At 41.5% G+C, this 22,237-nt stretch overlaps 1 protein-coding gene across 11 annotated transcripts in view; it reads left to right on the top strand.

Moving 5' to 3' along the window:
- The window catches only part of pard3ab (par-3 family cell polarity regulator alpha, b), a 245,924-nt gene extending 228,838 nt beyond the window's left edge, over positions 1 to 17,086 (top strand). For 9 of the 11 annotated variants that reach the window (XM_026150929.2, XM_080293275.1, XM_080293277.1 and 6 more), the window contains 3 exons: positions 1,448 to 1,571; positions 8,481 to 8,623; positions 13,252 to 17,086. In XM_026150929.2, coding sequence (XP_026006714.1) covers positions 1,448 to 1,571; positions 8,481 to 8,623; positions 13,252 to 13,645 — 661 coding nt within the window. In that variant the 3' untranslated portion in view covers positions 13,646 to 17,086. Of the gene's footprint in view, positions 1 to 1,447; positions 1,592 to 8,480; positions 8,624 to 13,251 lie in introns of those variants that run through there. The other 2 variants (XR_013903414.1, XM_080293279.1) reach the window with 2 other exon arrangements.
- Positions 17,087 to 22,237: the final 5,151 nt, after the last annotated feature.

Consider the following 22,237-nt stretch of genomic DNA (forward strand, 5'->3'; position numbering starts at 1 on the left):
GGCTGACCGCCTCTGGCTTTTCTATTGTGTGTCTGGAGTTGATAGCTGGCTAAGTTGGTGGTGCTGTTGTGTTTTAGGTTATGCCATTAGGGCTCGCTTTCTGGCTGTTTGTGATGGATGAAATGAATTACGCAGTAATTTTATGCTACATAGAGTCATACGTTGACCTAATAAAGACAAACTGCTATTCTAAGTCTATTCTAAATGTGCAGCTGCTCTGGGATTTCTTCTTCTTCCTTTTTTGCATATGCACAGCGTGCATTTTATGTTTTTTTAACTTTAGTTTAATCATAACCCTTACCAGTTGCAGTTTGGAATTTTTTATGCTGACCCTAACGCTCCCCGTCTTCAGTCAGGAGAAGATTTGAAAAAGCTGAAAAGGTTGCAGGCTGGACCTTTCGAGTTTGAGAGATAACAAAGTCCACAGGAATTTCCTGGCAAAAGTTGGAAAGTTGAAAAGTCAAGCTCAGAGTCACAGTCACCCGCTGCTCCTTCATGTAGAGTCCAACACTTCTATTCATTCACACTGTGTGAGAGGGAAAATGTGTTAATTACTTTCCTCTGTAGGAGGCCATGTGAATTTAACACTACCCCGTCGTTTCGTTTCTATTTAGGTCTATAGATTTCTCTCCGTTCTGTGTTCATGAGGACGCAAAAGCCTTTATGGTGAAATGCAGAAAAGTCAATGGAAATAAAATAGCTAAGTTTTAGGACTGATTTATGACGCATGGTCCAAACCGTTGGTGAAAGGGACTAACTTTCAAAATCTAAATTTCACACAATTTATATATATATATTAAAAAAAACTATGAGGAGAAATAAGGTCAGATAAACCTTTATTAGTCCCACACTTAGTCACACACTTCATGGTGTTATAGCTGAGCATTTCAGACTCTGTAATTCCTAATATAGTTGCAGTTGTAGAGTTATTATGAATGACCAGTGTGAGTGTATTTACTCGTTGTACCATGAGGAAGTTACACTGACAGCAGCGTTGTTTGATGTAAACAGGGCTGCGAAAGACAATAGCAGCGCAGTGGATGAATGATATAAGGCTGCGATGGGAAGGATGGGGTGGGGGCGTGGGGATGTTGGAGTACTACTCACCGTTCACCACTAGTCTTTGTTCAATGTTCTGAATAATACATCAGAAGCACATTAGTTTGATTCATATTGCTGTTGGCTCAGCTGTAAGCTCGCTCTTGGCTCCGGCCTCACTTTATCACATTTTTTACATTTTATCTGGGTTGAGTAAATCCGGGTGCTTTGCCAGTGTCAACAGTGCATTTGATCAATTCATGGACAAAACACGCTGGACTTTAAAGAACATCATCCTGCAGGCCATTTCTGCCTGCTGATGGAATCAGGTCACTTGTTAACAATGGACCTTTCACACTCATCCATCTCCCTCCACCCTCTCTCTTTTTTCTCCCTGCTCTCTCCCTAGTAACCGACTAACCCCCAGCAACCACGACCGGATACAGAGGCTGAGGCAAGAGTTTCAGCAGGCCCAGAATGTCCCGGACGACCCAGATGATCGCAGGAGGACGTACAGCTTCGAGCAGCCCTGGGTGAGTGTCTAAAATCACTGGGGCCTGTAACTAAAATCCGCTGCTGGGCCGAGAAGACGGCTAAACTGTAAGACTGTCCAGAAACGACCGCTATCTACCAGGCCGAGACTCAAGTGCTAGCCTGAGGAGAATGCTAACAGTGTTTGCACCTGTGGCTAATGGTGCTTACCGTCACTAACCCCACTACTAGCAGCCATGAACAAGACTGATGGTCCTCTACACTTGAGGATTACCATTAACCTCCATTAGCCTTCATGGCTAATTGTGCTAATGCTAACACCGTCTGCATGCGGGAGTCTTCACACCTCCTGACACAACCATCACTAACCCCACCCACCTGTCACGACCTGCTGTACTGATCCATCGTCTTCATTTTCTGTGTGTCAGTCATCCACATGGACCCGCCCACCACCTCATGGATTTGGGTCATTTCCAATTTGTTTCTCTGTATAGGGGGTCACCTGTTTTTTGACGTGTGCCTTCTTACAGTTTCAAGTGAGAGCTATGTGCTTTTTAACGGACATTGCTTTAAATCAAAGTTGCATTAGCTGAGGAGAAAGATAACGAGTGCATTCTGAAGCAACAAGGGGTAATTATAAGCGAACAAAATCTGAATGCCTTCAAAGTTTTTTGAGCTGATGCAATCACTTGTCATATTTTTAGTATTTATTTTAGTCCTTCTTGCTTCCTGGCACTGCACCTCAAGTGTACTTGGTTTTACATGAACTCTAGTAGAAAACTCTGGTTAAATGAACAGCCAGCCGTATCAGATTTTAAACCTTATACATCATTTTTATTCCTTTTTTTGTAATTGGTAGAGTGTGTGTTATAAATGAAATGTCTTCACATACTTGCGCTGAGTGCGGGACAACACACATTTTTTGTTTTAACACACAGTCCCTCCCAACTTATTCTAATATATATAACACAATACATATAATTTTAAATAGTGTGTTATGGTGGTAGGTAGCACAAATGTGGGTTGTCCCATACCAGACAGTGTGTTGTCCATAAGGAATAACATTGAGCGCCCTTGTTAGCGTTTTCCCTCTACAAGGTGTTTTCGCACAAATGTTTTTGTATATTTCTGTATGAACTTTTTTTGTTTTTTAATTGTTGGTGTATAAACTAGAAATTCCCACTGTAACTTTGCTCAGTCTTTTGATGTGCAATGGGAAAATTTTACCCTTGTGACTTATAATTGAAATGAATTGATAAAGTGAGAGCTCATGAACCATATCCTCTGTGTTCTGGCTCTTTCTTTTCTAACTAATAAGCCCAACAAATGTGTGCAGCAGTGTTTTGCATTTGGCAGTATTAACCAGCGTCCTGCGTGTAAATGGGGTAGATGGACTGGTGCACATTCCAACCAGCTTTGTACAGGAAAAGCAGCAGCGTGTGGGAAAGAAGAGCGTAGGTCATCTCTCCTTTTGTCTGAAAAGCTACTGAGCGTGCTCTTGTTTAAAGAGCCGTTGCAGCATTTTTTCTTATATTAGTTGCAATGTACTTTCTATTGCCATCGAAATCATGGAAAGTAGTGTTAGTTACCCATAAAAATTAGATATTCCATCAGCTACAATGTTTTGTTCTTTTTTTTTTTTTTATCCGATAAATTGGTGCATGAAAAAAATCTTTGTGTCAAGTGTATTATTATTAAAGCTTAATTAGTCTGGAAATAAACCTGACAAGCACAGATTTCTCCCAGCAATCCTTTTCAGTTCCACAGCCTGTTAAATCCCTTTTACTTTGTCAGACTGTAGCCCACACTCAGGGTTTCTATAGTAATTGCATGTTATTAGACTCATGCTCTGGCCATACTTGTGGGCCATATGGAAAACAGGAGAATGTTTCTTTGAAATTCAATTACCTCTGCCGTGCATTTATTACGTTTTCTTGCTTCATCCGAGTGATGTGCTGCAAACCTCAAGGAGCCACCGTCCTTTTTGTTAATTCACCTACATCTGCCCCACTTAGTCTTTGCCAGAACAGTGAGATGGTGCCATTTGCTACTGCTCTTTTTTTCTTTTTTTATAGTAGAAAATTGTAATGCTGTATGATGCAAATGAAAATAGTTGCCTTTGTTCACCATATGTAGATTTATAGGGGCAGCAGTGGTTTTCGGTGCTGGAATAACTAATAGAGTAGATTTATTGAATTAATGGACAAAAACTTGGCTCAGTGTTTTAACATTTTCAAGCAAACTTGCCAAATATAAATCATGAGAATCTGGCTTTTAACCATTGCAAATTTCAAATTTGTGCCGTACTATCCACCCCCTAAAAAAGAAGACTATACTTTTGGTTATTTCATGAAACAATCTACAAATTAATGCAAAATAGAGAGATTAGTTGGTGTTCGAATGATCATGAGTTCCAGTTATCTCTCTTCTTTAAACTGGGAGTTATTGACCACAGTGTCACACCATACTGATACGACTGATATCTGCAGCTGTCTTTCTCATCCACCCAATTATACATTTTCTAAATATGGATGACTAAATAAATAAACAGTTATTTCTTAGCCATCCATATGTAGCCACATGCGTTGGGTCAATATATCCGTTCTTTGTGATGGGCCCCCTCTCCTCCTTTTTCTCCATAGTTTGGGGAGCAGGAGAGGATTGTGGGTAGAACGGTCTAATTCCATCAACGATGACTGATGCTCACCCTCTCGGCAGCACCGCGCCGAGCTTTATTGCACTCATTTATACCACTACGGGAACTGAGGAGTTCATTCAGTTGATGTTGGGGGTTTAGAAATGGTACGATATTGCCTTTTGTATTTTACTGTAACATTTTAATGCTGCTATTATCTGGCCTCCTTCGGGGTATTTTCCACTCCCCTCTGCAATCACTGTGTTTAGGAATGAGAAAACATTCCCAAGAATATTCAGCACTCCCTGAAGGGATTTTTCTTTTTTCTCAAGTGGGGGGAAAAATGTTAAGCCTGAACTTCTCCTATGAGCATTTTAAATTCACATGTGGAATACGGGCTTTATAGGCACTCACTCCTCCTTTATTGTCAGCCGAACCACAATCCAGCGCCACTCGGTGCCAGAGATGATTGCCCCGGCTTCATTTGGTATAAAGGCGAGCCTCGTTAGCACTCTTAATCGTTTTATGGCCTTCCCACCAACTGATGTCCACACTGCTCCCACCAGGCTCTCAATACGTTGCACAGCCATAAAAGTAATTAGATTGGCTTTGTGTTGCAACTAATCTGCACACAGTTATTGCACCCACACAGCTAATGAGCATTGCAGGAAGAGGGGTTGTGGTACAAGTGTGGGCTGAACCTCGAGGTGAAACTTGAGGTTTCTGAGAGTCTGTATGCATTCTTGTGTGTATGCCTTTGTGAGGTCCAGTATGATCTGCACTGCCCTTGCATATTTTAACAATGTTTGGGTTATGGTTACGATCAGGTTAAGGATATGAATTAGGCTTGTAGTTGCAATAAAGGGGATTAAGGTTAAAAGCTAATTATACTCCAAATGAAGCGTTTATCAGATTGTGAATGGCTAAAAAGGTACAACCTTTCCAACTTCTGAATTAGTGGAGGAAATATCTGCTAATCAGGTGTGTGCACTTTCCTAGGCAAATTAGCATTGACCAACACGCAAAAATATGCAAGATTTGAGCTTCTATCACAAGTTTGCAACTGCTACGTCTCTTTTGGTGAGTGCTTTTAAGGAGACGGTGTATCATAATGTGTGCCATTATCCCTGTTTGAACTGCAGCAACCTAGGACATATATCTCTCCAAGAAAAAATGGAGAGGAATTGCAAGGCCATAATGTCAGGGTTATTTCTTCCCCCTGCCTGTAAGTATCGCTACTAGGGAACAGATATTGATACTTGTCTTTGTAGGCATGCCGGGGCAACGAATAATATGAAGGCATTTGTTTCAATATAGTCAACCTATTTGGGCTAAGAAATTCTCACAGTTGAGCAGTAAAAATGTGTACGTGCATATCTGAATCACGCCGTTGTATGCAGTCATGAACTATTTGCTACCACAAAATTGAAATTTATCTCAGCTGTCTGTGTCTGAGTGCACATACCTACCACAGCCCGATAACAGGAACGCAGGAGGTGTTCGTGTATGGGGAGGACTGTCACGATGTCAGGTGTTGTCTTTTTCATTAACACCCACTAACATCCATCACATCTCATTGTGTAACCCTTCTGAGTCTCCAGCATGGCTCCCCCCTCCTCTCTCACATCACCTTCCCTCCCTGTCTGTCTGTGTGACTCACCTTCATTTTGACCTGAGAAGAGACGAGCTCAGGGTGTGTCTGCCCCACTAACTGCTGGTAAGTGTCTGCGGTTTGGGCTTGGGCGGGCGGAGGGGTGCGATGGGGAGATTTTGTGAGGGTATCTTGTGTCAGGGATGGCTGCTAGTTTTATTGGGCTACTGTGAGGAAACTCGAACTCCAAGTTGTGGTGATTTTCATGCTTTGAATTTGTACCGAGGGATCGTGTGTTCTTTTCTCTATTTTAAGTCAAGATGTCCGTGCAAATATAACTCGGTGGCAGTTTAGTTTTCAGAACAAAACGCCATTTTCATAAAAATATGTATTGATGTGTGCTATTATACAGGCAATGTGGTGTTTTCGCCACACTAATTTATGAGAGGCCTATCAAGAAAACTAAAAAAAAATCTTTCATTGTTTCTTTAAGGATTTTGCATATTAACAGCATGAAATTCACCACAATTTTGTAGCCTAGCCACAGCTGTATATACATGTGCCATATATGTGTATTTGATGTGTATAGTTTGAGTTTCCAGTGATTATCAGTTCACATAAAAAACAAAATTCTTCTACTCACTTTACATGTTGGCATGTTAGAGTCTTTCTTGCATTCCTTGAGGCTCTTCAGCCCCATAAATATTTAACGGGACACAAAAAAGTCATCAGTATTTATTTAACACTGGGAGCGTAAAACTCCCACAAGTCCCAGAGTCATATTAGCTTTTATGAGTACAAGCAGTGCTCTGATCAACACATCGTTACTGACAATTTTGCTTTGTTGCAAGGACATTTCCAGCAGCACTTATGCTCATGTTAGAGCCACAAAGGGTGATACAGAAGGTGGTGAGACATTTTAGCTCTTATTTATATTTCAAAACACTTTGATACAGGTTGATTGTGTCAATAACTAATCTGAGAAGAAACAGTTCTGTTACTTATGACACATTTGCAGTTAGACAGTGTCCTGCACTGTGATCAGCAGAATATCTCTGAATTCTGTAAGTTTGTTTGTTTTTTTACCAAATTTTAAAATCTGTGGATTATGTAATTATAGTACATAAACAAAATGTCTTTATTAGTTACAATATGGTGCAAAAGTCTCAAGCCACCACTCATTTCTTTATATTTTGCTAGCAAATGGGCAGCAGTCAGTAATTAAATGAAATGTGTACAATCACAAATTGAAATGTAGTATTGAAGGCAAACATAGAGTTGGTACAATTGTAGCAAGCTTGAAAGTCGATATTTGGCATGATATCCTAATTTCTTTGAATAGTCTTCAGGAATAGTTTTCCAGGCTTCTTGGAGGACCTGCGAAGCTTTTTCTTGGATGTTGGCTGCCTTTGGTTCTTTTCTCAGTCGAGATGATCCGCACAGCTTCAGTTATGGGAAGGCCAATCCATGACTGGTGTTTGGCGTCAGTGACATGCTGAATCAGAGACTTTCTAGATCAGGGGTGGGGGGACTCCAGATCTACAGGTTTTAGATGTATCCTTGAGCCAACATAGCTGATTTAAATGGCTAAATTATCTCCTCAGCATGTCTTGAAGTCCTCCTGAGGCCTGGTAATGAACTAATCATTTGATTCAGGTGTGCTGACCCAGGGTGGCATCTAAAACCTGCAGGACACCGGCCCTCGAGGCTTGGAGTTTCCAACCCCTCTTCTAGATGGTACTGCATGGTGGATCAAAATCGCTAACACTACTGGCTGAAATGCAGCTCCAAACTGTGACGGAGGCTCCAGTGTATTTTACACTCAGACACTGTTCAGCCTCTCCTGACCTCCTCCATAAGATTGTCAGTCCAGTTCTTGTATAATTTGGCATACCTCAGCCTTTCTCCCCATTTTCCTTCCTTAAGAATGGCTTCTTGACAGCCACCCTTCCACTGAGACTATTTCTGATGAGGCTTCAGTGAACAGTAGATGGATGAAGGGCCAGGATGCATTTATCAGGTCCTGTGTCAGGTCTTTGCTGGATCTCTCCCCCGCCCCATTTTCTTAAGGACGTGACTTTCAGATACTGCTCATCTACTCTAGGTAGTGTTTTAGACTTACTCCTTCTTCTTTTGTCCTCTACTTATCAGTTTCCTCAATTATTTTCAAGAACACACTCCACACAGTGAAATAGTGTCATCTTTAGCAGTTTTTTACACATTCAGCTAAAGAATTTAATCGGCTTTGCTAAATTGTCTGTTATGTGTAGACAAAACACCGGCCCGTCCCTCGAGTTGGGTGCCTTTTTAAGGTGCTTGAATGATTGATAGATAAGTATTGAGTGACTTCAGATACAAGGACTGGATTGAAAATGAGGGAAAAGCAGCCAAAGTCCAGAGAAAGGCTTTGAAAGACCTTCAGAAAGCCGGAAGAACCATTGGCTCAAGACCACAAAGATTACAAGAACGTGTGGCCCCTTGGGAGCAAAATATAAAGAAATGAGGGCTGGTTCAAGACATGTTTTGCACTGAGATCAGCAAAATATTTTTGATTTCTATGCAATATTTTTAACCCAATGGACATTTTCTGTGATTTTCATTAGTTAGTATCTTCTGTGGATTGGCATCAAAGTGTAGTAGCTAGACAACTAAAGGATGTCTCTGATTATATGCGCGGTGATTGTGTTCTGAGCTCTAACTGAGCTGCCGCTCTCATGTTTTCAGTCAAACACCAGCAGCAACGGTCCAGGCGGGTACAGCCAGCCAGGCCGTCACTCGGTGTCGGTCGAGGTGCAGATGCAAAGACAGAGGCAGGAGGAGAGAGACTCGTTCACCCAGGCGCAGCGACAGTACAGCTCCCTGCCACGGTAAGACTGACAGATGTGGAACTTGACACGATTGTGTTTGATGTTTATTTCTGTTCAACGATCAATATGTACCAAGAGATTTTCGTGCGTCTGTCTAATATGAAAAGTGTCCTGGAGTTTGCGACTGTTTGATCTGTAATCCGGTGTAATGGATCTCGAGCAGTGACACTTGTGGTTTAACGTGTGCGCGTTCGTGTACGCGCCTGTCTGATTACGTCTGATTCATCGTAATGGCCCAGTGACAGTAGTGAAGGCAGATTAAATTTATATATACATATATAAACCATCTGAGTAAGAAAAAGGGTCGTAGCTGGTCAGCTTCAGACCACAAAGCTGCACACACACACTCTCAGTGTCAGGATGGACAGATCATATTACCCTCTTCCAAAGATATGACATGATTGCTTTCCTCTCCCTTAATTTAATTCCCTTTGATCTGCATGAGATGCGCGACTCTTGTTCCAGGAAGTGTGCTGGGGTGTGGGTGGTTTTTTTTTTCCTCTATTCGTTTTTTTCTAAATTTGAGAAGTTTTGGTTATTGCTTTAATGCTTTTGGTGTGAGTTAAGGGTTGAGTTTGGTGAAATGTTTAGCTCCAGGGTTGACATTTCCAGCATCCCTGAACAGATTACATATATTTACATATTTGTATCATATGTAGAGTAAGAATGAGCCCCTCTAAAAACGCTAAAGCGCTTGGAAAGTCAGGAAATGATCGTTTCTCTTCCTCAGTGTTGTTTTTAAAAAAGAAAAAAAAACTATGTTAAGTGATAATGACACCTCGTAATGAGATTATAATCATAGATTTGATGTTCATTTAAAATCATAGCAGTACCCTATTATGGATATTTTTTTAATTCTTCACTTTAAGCATGAAAAGTCCAGAAGGAAAACATTGTTCACAGCTACTGTCGCCTTTCCCGAAGCCATCTGTGTAATTTCTCCTTCAAACTCATTTTAAGGCCAACTATGTTTAAGCAGACACATCCTGCTGTGTGTCGCCTCGCACTTACCATACATATACAACATTTAATACATTATCTTCTCTTACTTCACCGTAGTACTCTAATCCACTGTTATCAACATAAATCCCTTCCTTGATAAATATTGCAGGCAGCTTTGCTGAAAGATTAATGAACTACCGTCGCGCTCCAGCGGTCAGAGGCAACATCCTGTGGCCGCATACCCTCACTTTTACACTAATTCCATTAATAAACTGCTCTGTTTGGATAAACACGGCTGCAGTTTCTCCAGAACACTAAGTATTGTTTGACTGAGAAGCATAACATCCTTTGGAGTCAGAGGCTTTACATTTTCCATTTGGAAGGTCACGGCTCTGATGAGCGTCAAGTGGATGAGCATAGCTTTTTATTTATTTTTTAATAACAGTATCATTCCATAAAAACAGCGTTTATTCTCGGCAAAGGCCAGATCTCTTCTGGATGAGACCCTTTCCTAAACAAGGAGGCATGAATGAAAATAAACAGCCACCACTGGAAATAATGATGTGCAATGGGATCTTTATCACAGATCAGCACCGTTGATCTGTGAGCCAAAGTAATGCCATTTTGCAACGCCAAAGGCTGGCTGCAACAGCTGGCATGTGGTTTTACTTGTGCGTGCATGCGTGGGTGTCGCAACCACATGTCATGACACCCCTGCCCCATCTCCCCTTTCCTCTGTCAGTCTCACTCTGTCACCTTTTCCCGCTTTCTTTCTTCATGCTCCACTGTGTGCATGAGTGGAATACAGAACGGTATACATCTTTCTGTATTTACCACACATGTACACGCTCCCTCTTGGCACAGCATAAAACTGAGGCGGTGATCTGGTTTGCATTTCTCAGCAGGGAGGCAGACCGGCTTTGGCCTCTTTGTCAACAATATGAAATGAAATCAGATCCCGGGGACGCCTGTCTCTGAAAATTGGAAGCGCTCAGGCGTGTGCAAGAATAAACCTGGGCTATATACTCCTATCTTGCCGATCGAGGAGCGTATCCATTCCCAATCGCATTCAATCCCCGTTGAATAAAAACAAAAGGTCTTTTTTGTTCTCATTAAGGATTTTTTCCCCTCCTCTTCCTACTGAAATCCAAACACAGGAATAATACGATTTCTTCACAGCTGGCTGATAAACCTGCTAATTATGCATGGCTCACATGCCCATTGATGTTTTTGTGTGTCGCCGTCTTCTATGTCTCTTGCTCCCGTTTTGCCCTCGGGATAAACGGGTGGAGCTGTTAGAATACTCATGCATATCGTATAGGCTCACAAACACACACAAAGACAAGGATGCCACAAAGAGGCTAGCCAAGCAGAAATGAGAGGTGATGTCACACATCTGGACCCCCCCACCCCCCTCTGTCTGTCTATCTTTCTTGTAAAGGCCAGGGCAGTCCCCCAGAATCACGACAACCAACTGCGCCTTTAAGACTGTAGTGTCAGGTGTTGCATATCAGCCCGTATGAATCCATAGGGGACAAGATGGTCATTTTTCTAGCTGCAAAAGGTCTGCTATTTGTGTCTGTCAGATCCAATGCTCTGCTATTACTGTCTGTCAGATCCAATGGCTGTTTCAGTCCGTCTCAACGTGGGCCCATTGTGCTAGAAGGAGACTCTGACATGGTTAGGTATCCCTGTATGTTGTCGCTGTGGGTTGATAGTTGCCCAGAGGCAGTTTGTGAGGCTCTAATGGTGCCTCATTTTCATTGAATATGATGTTTTGGCTCCTGTGCTACTGACGTTTTTGTTTTTTTTTTCTCAACAACAGAAAAAATAACCAAACACTAGTGCTTTGCCTGGAGGTAACAGGTTCGGTTGTTAATAAACCCAAAATTAGTTTTTGTGAGAGAATATTTGTTCATTTTACCTCAAATACATAGTCAAATTATTCAATTTCAGGTGTGTCAGTAATTATTACATCAGTTTAAAAAATAAATAATCTGTTCCATCATGTCAGTTCAGTCAAGTTAATTTACTGGTTGTAATACAACCATGTCAGTTGATGGTTGGAAGGGCACCGACGGAAGTAAAATGTGGCAAAGCCCCTTCTTGATTTTTAAAGAAACCCATCCAGGATCCACACTAAAATATTCCTTTGCTTATGTAAGCGGACAGACAAATGGCCCAAAACAGATAAATCCACCTTAAATTTCACCTTAATAAGAGTTTTCTGTGCTGATCTCCATGGCAACATTACAGCTTATGTTTGCATCGCCTATGTGAAGGTAAAATCTTTCTCTAAATTCTGTCAGTTGAAAACCTCGTGACGAGGGATGGGTATTGATAAGATTTTCACGATTCCGATTCCATTTTCGATTCTGTTTAACGATTCGATTCTTTATCGATTCTTTTTAAAAAAGGAGAACACTAAGGTCGATTAGCTTAGAACTTTGTTTTATATCTTCTCTTTGAACAAGATGAAAGGAGACGCTACCGGTAGACTGCAGCGAGAATCTGAGCCAGCCAGACTCTGTCTGTCTCTCTCATCATGGTCACCTAAATGCACAGTAATGGCAGGTTTTGTAATAAGGCAGATCGCGCTAACATAATATGCACTGTTAGTTGATTATTTACCTGCGGCATTAACGGGAGAGGACGTGCAAACGTTACCGCTGCTGCTGGGTTGAGATTCACGAGTCCGGAGCGGAATTAAAAACACGACATTCATTTAAGGTCATTGCGTGTTTTGTGAGCTTTTGCATATTCGTAGTGTTTCCTCCCTTAAATGAAATATCTACTTTGCAAGTATTGCAAGTTGCTCTGTTGTCATCCGTTCTCGTAAAGTATAACCAAACTTTTGAGCGTTTGAGCCACTGTGTTTCCTGCCAGGTAAATGACGCTCCACGACGTGGTGACGTCATTCGGGGCAACTGGAATCGATAAGGGAATCGTTTGCAAAAATGGCAAACGATTCCAAGGAATTGAAACAGTGGGAACCGGTTCTCAACAAGAACCAGTTTTCGATACCCATCCCTACCCGTGGCATAATTTCGAGTCATTGTACAAAAAATATCTCACCTAACGCTCGTAGATTTTTCCAGAGCTTTAAACGTCGCTTTTTAGTCCCTCTGAAGAAGAACCAGAGAGGAAAAGCTTAAAAAAAAAAGCTGACTTTGACATAAGACTGGTGATATTTTACACTCAGCTTCAAAAGTGCTTCCCTTTCTATGTTATCAAACCTACACTATGAATTGCAGCATTTGCTACAACTGATGAAGTCAGTTTATAGGCAAATATATTCAGAAAATAACCACATGTGGCATGATCCCTAAAAACAGATTGTGCATATGAATATCTTGACTCTATAGACAAGAAAGCTTTGACTGAAGAGGCGAGGAGGCTTTGTGTACTTGCAGGTAAACGGTTCTTGAACAAAATAGTGCACGTGCCAAAAATGAAATCTCTATCAAAACTGTCAGCTATCATCCTAGGACAATGTAACAGGAAGTCACAGCCAGGATATCCAAAGGCAAGGACTGGAAACTGATAGGTTTCCAGATTGCTGATGGTGTGATTAACTAAATACGGAGTGAAAATGAGGTGATAAAAACAACCTAGAGTTAATTATTTATGAATATGTCAAAAGCGGTTTCACATTTACCCTTGCTGTATTTTTCTTTCTACTTCAGGCAACCCAGGAAGAACCCTAGCACCATCTCCCAAGACTCTTGGGATAAGGCATACCCACCTGGTGAAGGGTTCCAGACTGCTAAGGACAACCCCAGGTACTCCAGCTACCAGGGCTCCAGGAACGGCTATCCAGGTGGAGGCGGTGTCAATGCCAGAGTCCTTCTGGAGGCCCAGGAGCTCTTGAGGCAGGAGCAGAGACGCAGAGAGCAAGAAGCCAAAGGGAAATTAATGCAGGAAAGTGCTGGCAACAGCAGCTATGAGGGGTACACGGCACATCTGAAAGACCCCGCCTCTCCTAAAGGGCCGTACCGACACGACGTGCCACCTTCGCCTTCACAGTTAGCGAGGCTTAATAGATTGGGTTCTGAGAAAGGAAGACTTTTTTATTCTTGAAGAGCATCATTGGACTGGTTGATGAAGAGCCAAACGAAACGATTAGAGCCAAGGGGATTGTTTTGAAGAAAGAAAAATAGACACTATGAATCTTGACAGGGGACAACCTAGAGGTCTTATAGTTTAGCAGTTAGCTTATAGGTAAACAGTTGTGAAGTGTACTCGGTATGTGGGTGTTTGTGTTCAGTCCTCCGCTGTGAGGATGACCTATACTAGTCAGTCATTCACCCTCCTACAAACAGTGCCTTCTCTGCATTCACGGACACGAAGCTTGTTCGCAGTCGTCCAGGACTCTGATTCATCGAGATCTGGCATCGTCGTGTACTGACAATCAAATGGGCAGACAGGCAAGTGAGTGGGCGCTTTTTTGAGCCCACGGGGAGGCGCAAGTTTCTGTGTGGGTTTTGTATGTGGGCATGTGACAAGGTACATGTTTCACTATCAAGAATGTGTCCCGCGGATGACTCTGCCCACCTGTCACGTTCAGCCCCGACAGATGCTGCCGGTGTTTATCAGCATTCTGTTTTCTCTACTTTTAGTCTTCTCTCCACAGCAACACAACTCGCACAGTACTCCACAGGGAGCACAGAAAACAAGGCAAAGTGTGTGAAAGAAAGCGGGGCGCATTGTGTGTGTTATTAATAAAAAAGACCCCCTCATAAATGATTCATATTTTGTGTTATCTCCATGGAGGAGGCTCAGGCAGAGAGGGTAGACAGCTCTGATCCTCTGCCTGGCTGCTCTGCTTGGCTCTGGGCTTGACTTGCCGGCCCGCCCGCCTGTCTGTCTGGAGCCCTCATCCTCTCTGCGTTGTTCTCGTCTTCTCTCTGTTCATTACGCTCCTATTTTCTTTTTCTACCTCAACACCCCTACCTTTATCCTCTGCTCCCCTGCTCTCCCTTCTTTGCACATCTCACACCTTCGCTTCCCCTTACTCTTCCTCCTGCTACACGGTGCCACCCTCCTCCTCCTCGTCTCCCGAGTCAGGCTCTGCACTGAATTTTTCATCACAAGCCACCTGCTGCCTGCCAGAGCCAAAGAACGCTGCCACCGGAGGCATCGACAGAGGGCCCGGCTTCTGACATAAAGAGTGGAATAAAAGCCAAAAAAAAAAGACACAGAATAAAGATGGGAAGAGAGACAACGAGCCTCCGAGTGTGAGATTAGCTGGAGCTTTTTCCCAGTTTTAACAAAAGGCAAAACTGTCCTTGGGAGTTAATTGCTTTCAATTGCTATAATTGCTTTTTGTATTTTTTTTTTTGCAGTTGTTAGCATTTAGTCGGCCCCATTCTCCATAATAATTTAAAAAGAGGGAACAGGTAAACAGGCTCTCATACTTTAAAAAAAGCATCAGTCAATAGATAATCTGAATGCCAAAAGTTTTTACAGGGCAGAACAAAATAACAACAGATTATTTACTGGCTCACATTTTGCAGTGTCTAGCTCTGAGTTTGCTTTTGCTGCCATAAGTCGATGAAATAGGACTTTTCTCTTGACAATAGCAGAACGAAAGAAGCCGTTCTTTCCAAACAAACGTTTCGAACATTTTTAACTCCCTTTTAACCCTCCTGAAATGTTTCCCTTAATATGGCAGTTGGGCTTAGTGGGTTATGCTAACTTTGTGTTTACCACCTCTTTCTCTGTGCAGCTGGTACAAATATGGAATCTTTCCACAGGCTCACAAGTAAACAAACAGGCTTTCATTAATCATTACGCAAGGTGAGAGGGTCATCTGGCCGTTCGCCCTGCATGGAGTTCCCATGGAAGTGGCTTTTCCGAGCAGCAGGGGTTTTGTGTGACACAGGTGAAGATTCCACAGCAATCTTCAGGCTGGAATAATGCTAACGCACACTAGTCACAATGGCGCTTCAGTTTATTTTGCTTGCTGTCGAACTGTCTATTGTTAGCCAACTATTTACATTTGATTTATTCAAATGTCTTCCTCCCCTTTTCTACCAATGGCTCCGCTTAAAATTGAAGGAAGATTGTTATGAAAATGAAAAGGTTGCACACAGATTTACGTCAGACCTCCTGGCAAACCCACTGATTCTGTTCAAACTGAACTGGTTTCATAGGTTTTTGCTGTGACAGCCTTGAGAAGGACTTTTTTCTCTATTTTGTTGTTGTTGTTGTTGTTGTTCTCCATTTTATGAGGAAACAGAACTTAAAAAAAACAAACCAGAACAAATTAAACAAGAAATATCTGCAAGACTAGATAAAATTTCCATTCTGGCCCAACTCTGCAGCTGCTGATTGAAAACTTTTCGTGAGGCACTAATCACTGAAGCCAGCTGTTGTAGGTGTACTGGGAAAAAACGCTTGGGCATCGATGACACATATTTAAAATAAATAAATAAATACTGCCACCAGCCCACTATTATAATTGCTGCCGTAGGTGGCAACCTCTTACTCTGTGCTCGTCTTTCTTTGACAGCGATAATGTTTGTGACGTGATTGTGTCTGCCTCCGAGCTAACAAATGAAACGGGGCAGAGGTCAAATTTTAAACAAAAGGGAAATACAGAAAAAGCTACAGAGAACAAACGGGCAGTGCATAATCACCCTTCACTCCCACACCATCTCCATATGCAGAGGGAAGCTGCATGATAAACATGATCTCCTGCTGGTTAATGAAGACCCTTGCTGGGATAGATGCAGGCTTGGTAAGGGTAATGAATGAGATGAAGTAAAATTGAACCTGTAGTGGCATCGTTCCAGGTTTAAACTTAGCAATATTGTTCAGCGCACATACTTATGTGTGCATGGGTGCAATGATAGAAACAGATTTTTGGGGAGGGGGGCCGTCTTCCCAGTTTGAAGGTTTTTAAACCCACCTGAGAATGAAGCCGATGAAAAACGTACCAAAAAAATGACACAAGCTGTGCAGATGAGAGTAGAAGCATTCTCCATTGTGCACATTATTTTAGCGAAGTGTTTGGTTCCTGCTGTGAACACAAATTGCAGACCAGCATATTTAGAAGGATACAGTGGATTTAGCTGCTCAGCTGTACCTGTTATATCAATAAGTGCCTGAGATAATATCACAAAATGTTACACAAAGAAGGTTATGATGTGATTTTTTTTTTTCTGTCAGTGACACTGCAGCACACAAATTGCAGTGGATTTTGTGTTTTTGTTTTTTTAAATCCATCTTAAGGGTACACTTTCCTGAACGTTTCTCTTTTAATATTTGTAAGAGCCAACACTTGCGGACAGTTATCATTGTATTTGTACTCTGTTTGATATGCCTTCAAACATACTGCAGCAGGATGTGTTTTAAAGTATCTCAAAACAAATGGAAGTTATTAGATGCTGATGTGCAATTGTTGTTTGTTGTTGTTGGGTTTTTTTTCAGAAAACTTTTACATGATCTATTAAGAAATGTATGCAGCCACTTCTTCCTGTACATATCAAATTTAGAATAAAACAGAAGGCTGTTCCATCCTGTTTCCAACCTCGCCTTGCCTCTGTCTCGCTCCCCCTCCCCAGCTTTTCTTCCCAGCCCCGACTCTGAACCCTGATCAGACGTGTCGCCAATTAACCACGAGGGACTCTGCAGTCAGATGTCAAACCTGTCAGGGCTGCTTGCTGATGTCTTTTTCAGAAAGACAAACTGAGAGAGTTTGATGGATAAAGAGGAGATAACATGATGAAATCATTAATTCCCGTGGGGGGAAATGGTGTAGCAGTTGATGTACAAACATAACTGAAACAAACATTTGGCTAGTGGGTAACGGCGCTGTCTCCCCCCGTGTAACCGACCTGGTGAATACAATGAGATAATCTCCCAAAACACCACCGTGTTTCCTGTTATTAAGTCCAACCTTATTCCCACTGTGACTCACAGGGGACCTGTTGAGCAGCTCCCTGCTACTGTTTTTGTTCTTCAGGCCAAAGGTGACATCCTAACTAAATACAATTAATGCTGCTTAAGACAACAGCCTGCATGTGTTAAGAGAAACTAAGATATAGGTACACAGGAAAAAGAGCTGGAAGCAGTTTGATCCCTCTACCTCATCCTGCGCTTTTAACATTCACAGCAGTCGTTCTTTTTACTGGGTTAATAGCATGACATTAAGAAGGAATTATACATGTCATGTGTAACAATGCCACGATCACAGTGAGACAACAGAAGGGATTTTGTGTGCTTATTTCTGCTTTGAAATTTTGAGTCACAGACTGTCGATGATAACCTTCAGACCACATCCTTTAAGGTTCACTGAGGAAGCTCGCATGAATACCCGGCCATTCACGCTTGCATTTATGAGGGCATTTGGCACTGACAAGTGTGGATTTACAAGAACACAGGATGCCGTTTCAGCTGTCTCATTCCACATTGGTATTCAAATACAGCTGAAATATGGAACATGCACAGCCCTCCCAGGGTTTACTGCAGTGCACTGAGACCCAGTCAGAACTAACAGGTGCTTTCAGGCTTCAGCTCATACCTTGTAGGCTGGATACTTAGGCTCATATACTGTTGTTGGATATTGTGGTTTCCTTTATCCAGGGATGGAATTTGGTTCAAAACCATAAATGTTTTAAAAAAAGGCATTGTGTACATCCCATTGGGAATAGGGAAGAAGGTCATATCATTGGGAAACATATGTAATTTAATGCAAATGTTGGAAAATTCCAGTGTTGCAGTAGACTAAAAGTAGACTAGCTCGATAAAGTAGAATATGACACAAAAAAACATCTCCATAAAGTAAAATTTCTCTAAAAGAAAATGGTTCAATAGAATAAAATGAAAAAATAAAGTTGCTTAAGTAAAAAACTTACATAAACATAAGAAGATGAACAATAAAAATGTCTCTAGAAAGTAAAAAAGCTCAGAAAAATTAATACGGTACTAGCAAAACCAGGGATTTATTCTAAACTGTTTAAGTTCACTTTCACATTCATATTTTAGCCACTTGTGCTTATCCGGGTGATCGGGGGGCCGTCCCAGCTACCATAGGGCAGGAGTCAAACCGGGCTGCATGCTGCCCAATAGTGGGGTTTTTTTTTCAGAGTACGTATTACTTGTTGACTTGTTTGAAGCCTTTAGATCTCCATGCATTTAGTTTAACTCAGTGACTTGCAACTATGGCCCAATATTTCTTCCCACACAGCTGCAATCCTCAGAATGGGGCAACACATTATAACATAAAGATTTATTTCCTTTTTCCTACAGCATGCTATCAGTGACCAAATGTTGTTTTTCTTGGGCATAATAATAATAATAATAATCAATGAAACAATCAGTCCTTAATGTGTTTTGGCCAAATGTCGAGAATGTCCATGGACGAGTTCCAGTAATTAAGGAGTTATTTCTCTTGGCTGTGCAAAACATAACTACACTTTCTGTTTGCCATTAATAATTCCAGTACTTGCGGCTCTACCACCTTGCTGAAAGGCTCTCCAAAAATCCTTTTTGGGAAGAAAAGCTCTGATCTCTTCCCAACAACCCCCCCCCTGCTTGCGTGGAACCTACAGTTGGCTGATAGTCTGTAAATGAATACAAATTTGCATTCAGAGAATCTCAGAGAAATTGGAAAACTAAATTTAGTTTATAATGCATGATGAAGTGAGGGACTATACAGTAAATGTATTTCCTGTACATATATGAACATTTGCCAAGCAAGTTTCCACATTGCTGATAAAGCCTCTTAATGCCGTCTCAATCTATACGTACTTCACAGCATTCCAGAGCTTTAAATCCAGTATCTGTGCCGACATCTGTACACTGATGCACGTGCTTCACATCAGCCAGCAATAGTTGGCTTTCCACAGTTGAACGACTAATAGCAACAGAGTAAGCTCATCCAGCTGAGACCATGTCTGAGTCTACAGTGTTCAAACACCGGAAGCATCCAAAAAAAAGAGGAAGGAAACTCCGATCTCACTTCCCAATAGAGACAAAAACTCTGCACTACAGGTCTAAAGTTTAAGAAAAAAAAAAGTTGCTGGTTAATTATTCTAGTTGCTTATTCTGTTTTTAATTGAAGTAATAATTGGTTTTCAAAATGTAATCGCAAGTCTGTTTATAAAAAGGGATTCTTTCATTTTTACCTTTTTCCCCTCATTCACTGTGTCTGCTTATCAATCATGCAATTAATTTGTTTTCTGCTGTTTATGTTTTCCATTTTCTGATTGTCTTACGTTAATTAGATTAAGTTTATGTATTGGTTGGTCAGGGCAATCAGAAACTGATTGTTTTGCTAGATGTTTTTTTCTTGAGTTTTTTCATGAATTATATAAATGCAAATGTAATTAATCTGTTCATAATTGTTTTGTTTTTCTTTTTTACTTCTGGGAATATTAACAAATTAATTGTTTAAATTGATGTAATAGTGAAAAGACTTTGGGTTCTACAGTTTGCGCGTGCAGCGCCTTTTGGGAGCAAATAAACTGCACCCTTAGTTATTTCTCATTTTCCTTTAGCAGCATTACAACATTTTGATGCACTCCGCATCAACCCCGGAGCATTGTCACGGATCATTTTAACCACCACCCTTTCTGTCAACACCGAGCCAAAACAAGAAGCTGCTAAACCTTTTGTTTTACAGCCATCCGTGCACCGTGATGCCATTAACAAAGCCTATCATTTTGTTTAATGTCATACTCACCTTGTGTAGGGGGCAGCCAAGCCATTTAGCTCCTGGGAGGTCGGGTAAAGGCCTATTCAGAGGTGACACCTGTTTTTGCTCTTTTTTCCCCCCCTCCTTCCGCCATAATGTTTAGGAAGGATCGCTCGTAGATGATGCCATCCTTCTGGAATTTGGGCAGGAAGCTGGAGAAGTCGCAAAAGAAGGGCAAGACATGAGAGCGTAAATCAAGATGGGGGACAGAGGAAACTAACTGAGGAAGTTCTCCAGATTTAACATCCTCTCCATTTGTCAGACATCTGGAAGCAGGGTGTGAAGTTTTGACCCTCATAAAACTAAACGGACGCAATAACTCCAGCATCGTTGACATGTAACAAATATTATAAATGAGTAACAAATATTAGTGTTTACTACTGTAAATCTGCAGAATTTGTTCATTTGAGGAAAAGAAAGGCTTTAAAAAATTGAATGTATTTGTCATTGTCCTGAGATGAGATGTTTATCACATAAAGTGCAAGTCTCTCTCAAAAGGTTGACTCTGTTCATCTGGACGTAACGTTTTCGTCACTCATCCAAGTGACTTCTTCAGTCTCAGCTGACTGCAGGTTTCCCCAACCTTATAAACAGTACATTTGCATAATGATGCAAATGTACTGTATATTAATGATCAGTTCCTTGATCATTAATATGCAAATACTCATGACCACTGATCAACAACCATTAATCAGCAACCACTGATCAATAGCCATTTACAGAGAGTTGGGGAATGGCTGCAATCACAGCATTGTAAGATGGTGGAAAATGTACCCTCAGGCCCCCTCCTTGATTCAGAGATGGTCTTTCCCTTTTAACGTAAATGGCCTCCTTGACTCCGCACTCAAACCAGCGTTCCTCCCTGTCCAGGATGTTTACATCCTCATCACTGAAAGAGTGTCCACTGGCCTGTAGGTGTAAATAGACTGCAGAGTCCTGGCCTGACAGAAGAGCTATCTCGTCAGGCCAGGACAATAGTTGTTGATCAATGGTCATGGGAATTTGTATATTAATAATAATCAAGGAATTGACCTCCTAGCCCATTGTTCATTCAGTGGTGCTGGTTTCAGTCATTATGCAAATGTACTGTTTATAAGGTCGGGGAAACCTGCAGTCAGCTGAGAGTGAAGAAGTCACTTGGATGAGTGACGAAACGTTTCTCCTACTGAAAACGTTACGTCCAGATGAACAGAGTCAACCTCGTGGGATTTACTTACCTGGATGATCAAGCATGCATCAAGACAAAGTGCAAGACTGTTTTAATTGTTATTAGTTGTTGTTATTCCATTGGTAACTTCCATAATTTTCCCTCAACCTTTTATACGTGGTGTATAAATTGCATTTTAAAAAGATCCTTCCATCCATTTTCTTTGATTTATCCAAATTAGCGGTGCGGGGCTGCCGAAGTCTGTCCCAGCTGTCAAAAGGGGAAAGGCGGGATAAACCCTGGACAAGTTACAAGTCTAATGCAAGGCTAACACAGAAAGACTAAGAACCATTCACACATGTGACTGATCTTAGTTCTTGTTATTTTGCTTGTACTTTTCCCTCATGCTTTTATAAATGCATTTTAAAAAATGTTCTTGTCGTTTGGCTAGTTTCAGCTGTTTTCCAACTCAAACATCAAGGTTCTCGTGAAACCTGTTTGTTGAGAAAAGAAAACCTTTATTTATTATTGGGAACTTCACTGGTGGAGATTTGAGAATTTGAAGAGAAACCAAACAAATATCACAGGAAACTGTTTGGATTTTCAAGTCCCAAATAATAAATACAAGTTAGTACCAACACAGAGAAAATGTAACAGGCCCAGAGGAAACATTGCAATGCTAATTAAGTCTGTAAATCAGCAAACACAGACATGGACCTCCATCAAGCATCACCAGCACAGATTGGGAAGAACTAGCAGCCTAAAATCCTACGAGCATGGACTCCGACAGGATTCTGTCCAACTTCCCGCTGTCAAATGCTCC

This window comes from Astatotilapia calliptera, chromosome 18 (genome assembly GCF_964374335.1).
Source record: "Astatotilapia calliptera chromosome 18, fAstCal68.1, whole genome shotgun sequence".
Lineage (NCBI taxonomy): Eukaryota > Metazoa > Chordata > Actinopteri > Cichliformes > Cichlidae > Astatotilapia > Astatotilapia calliptera.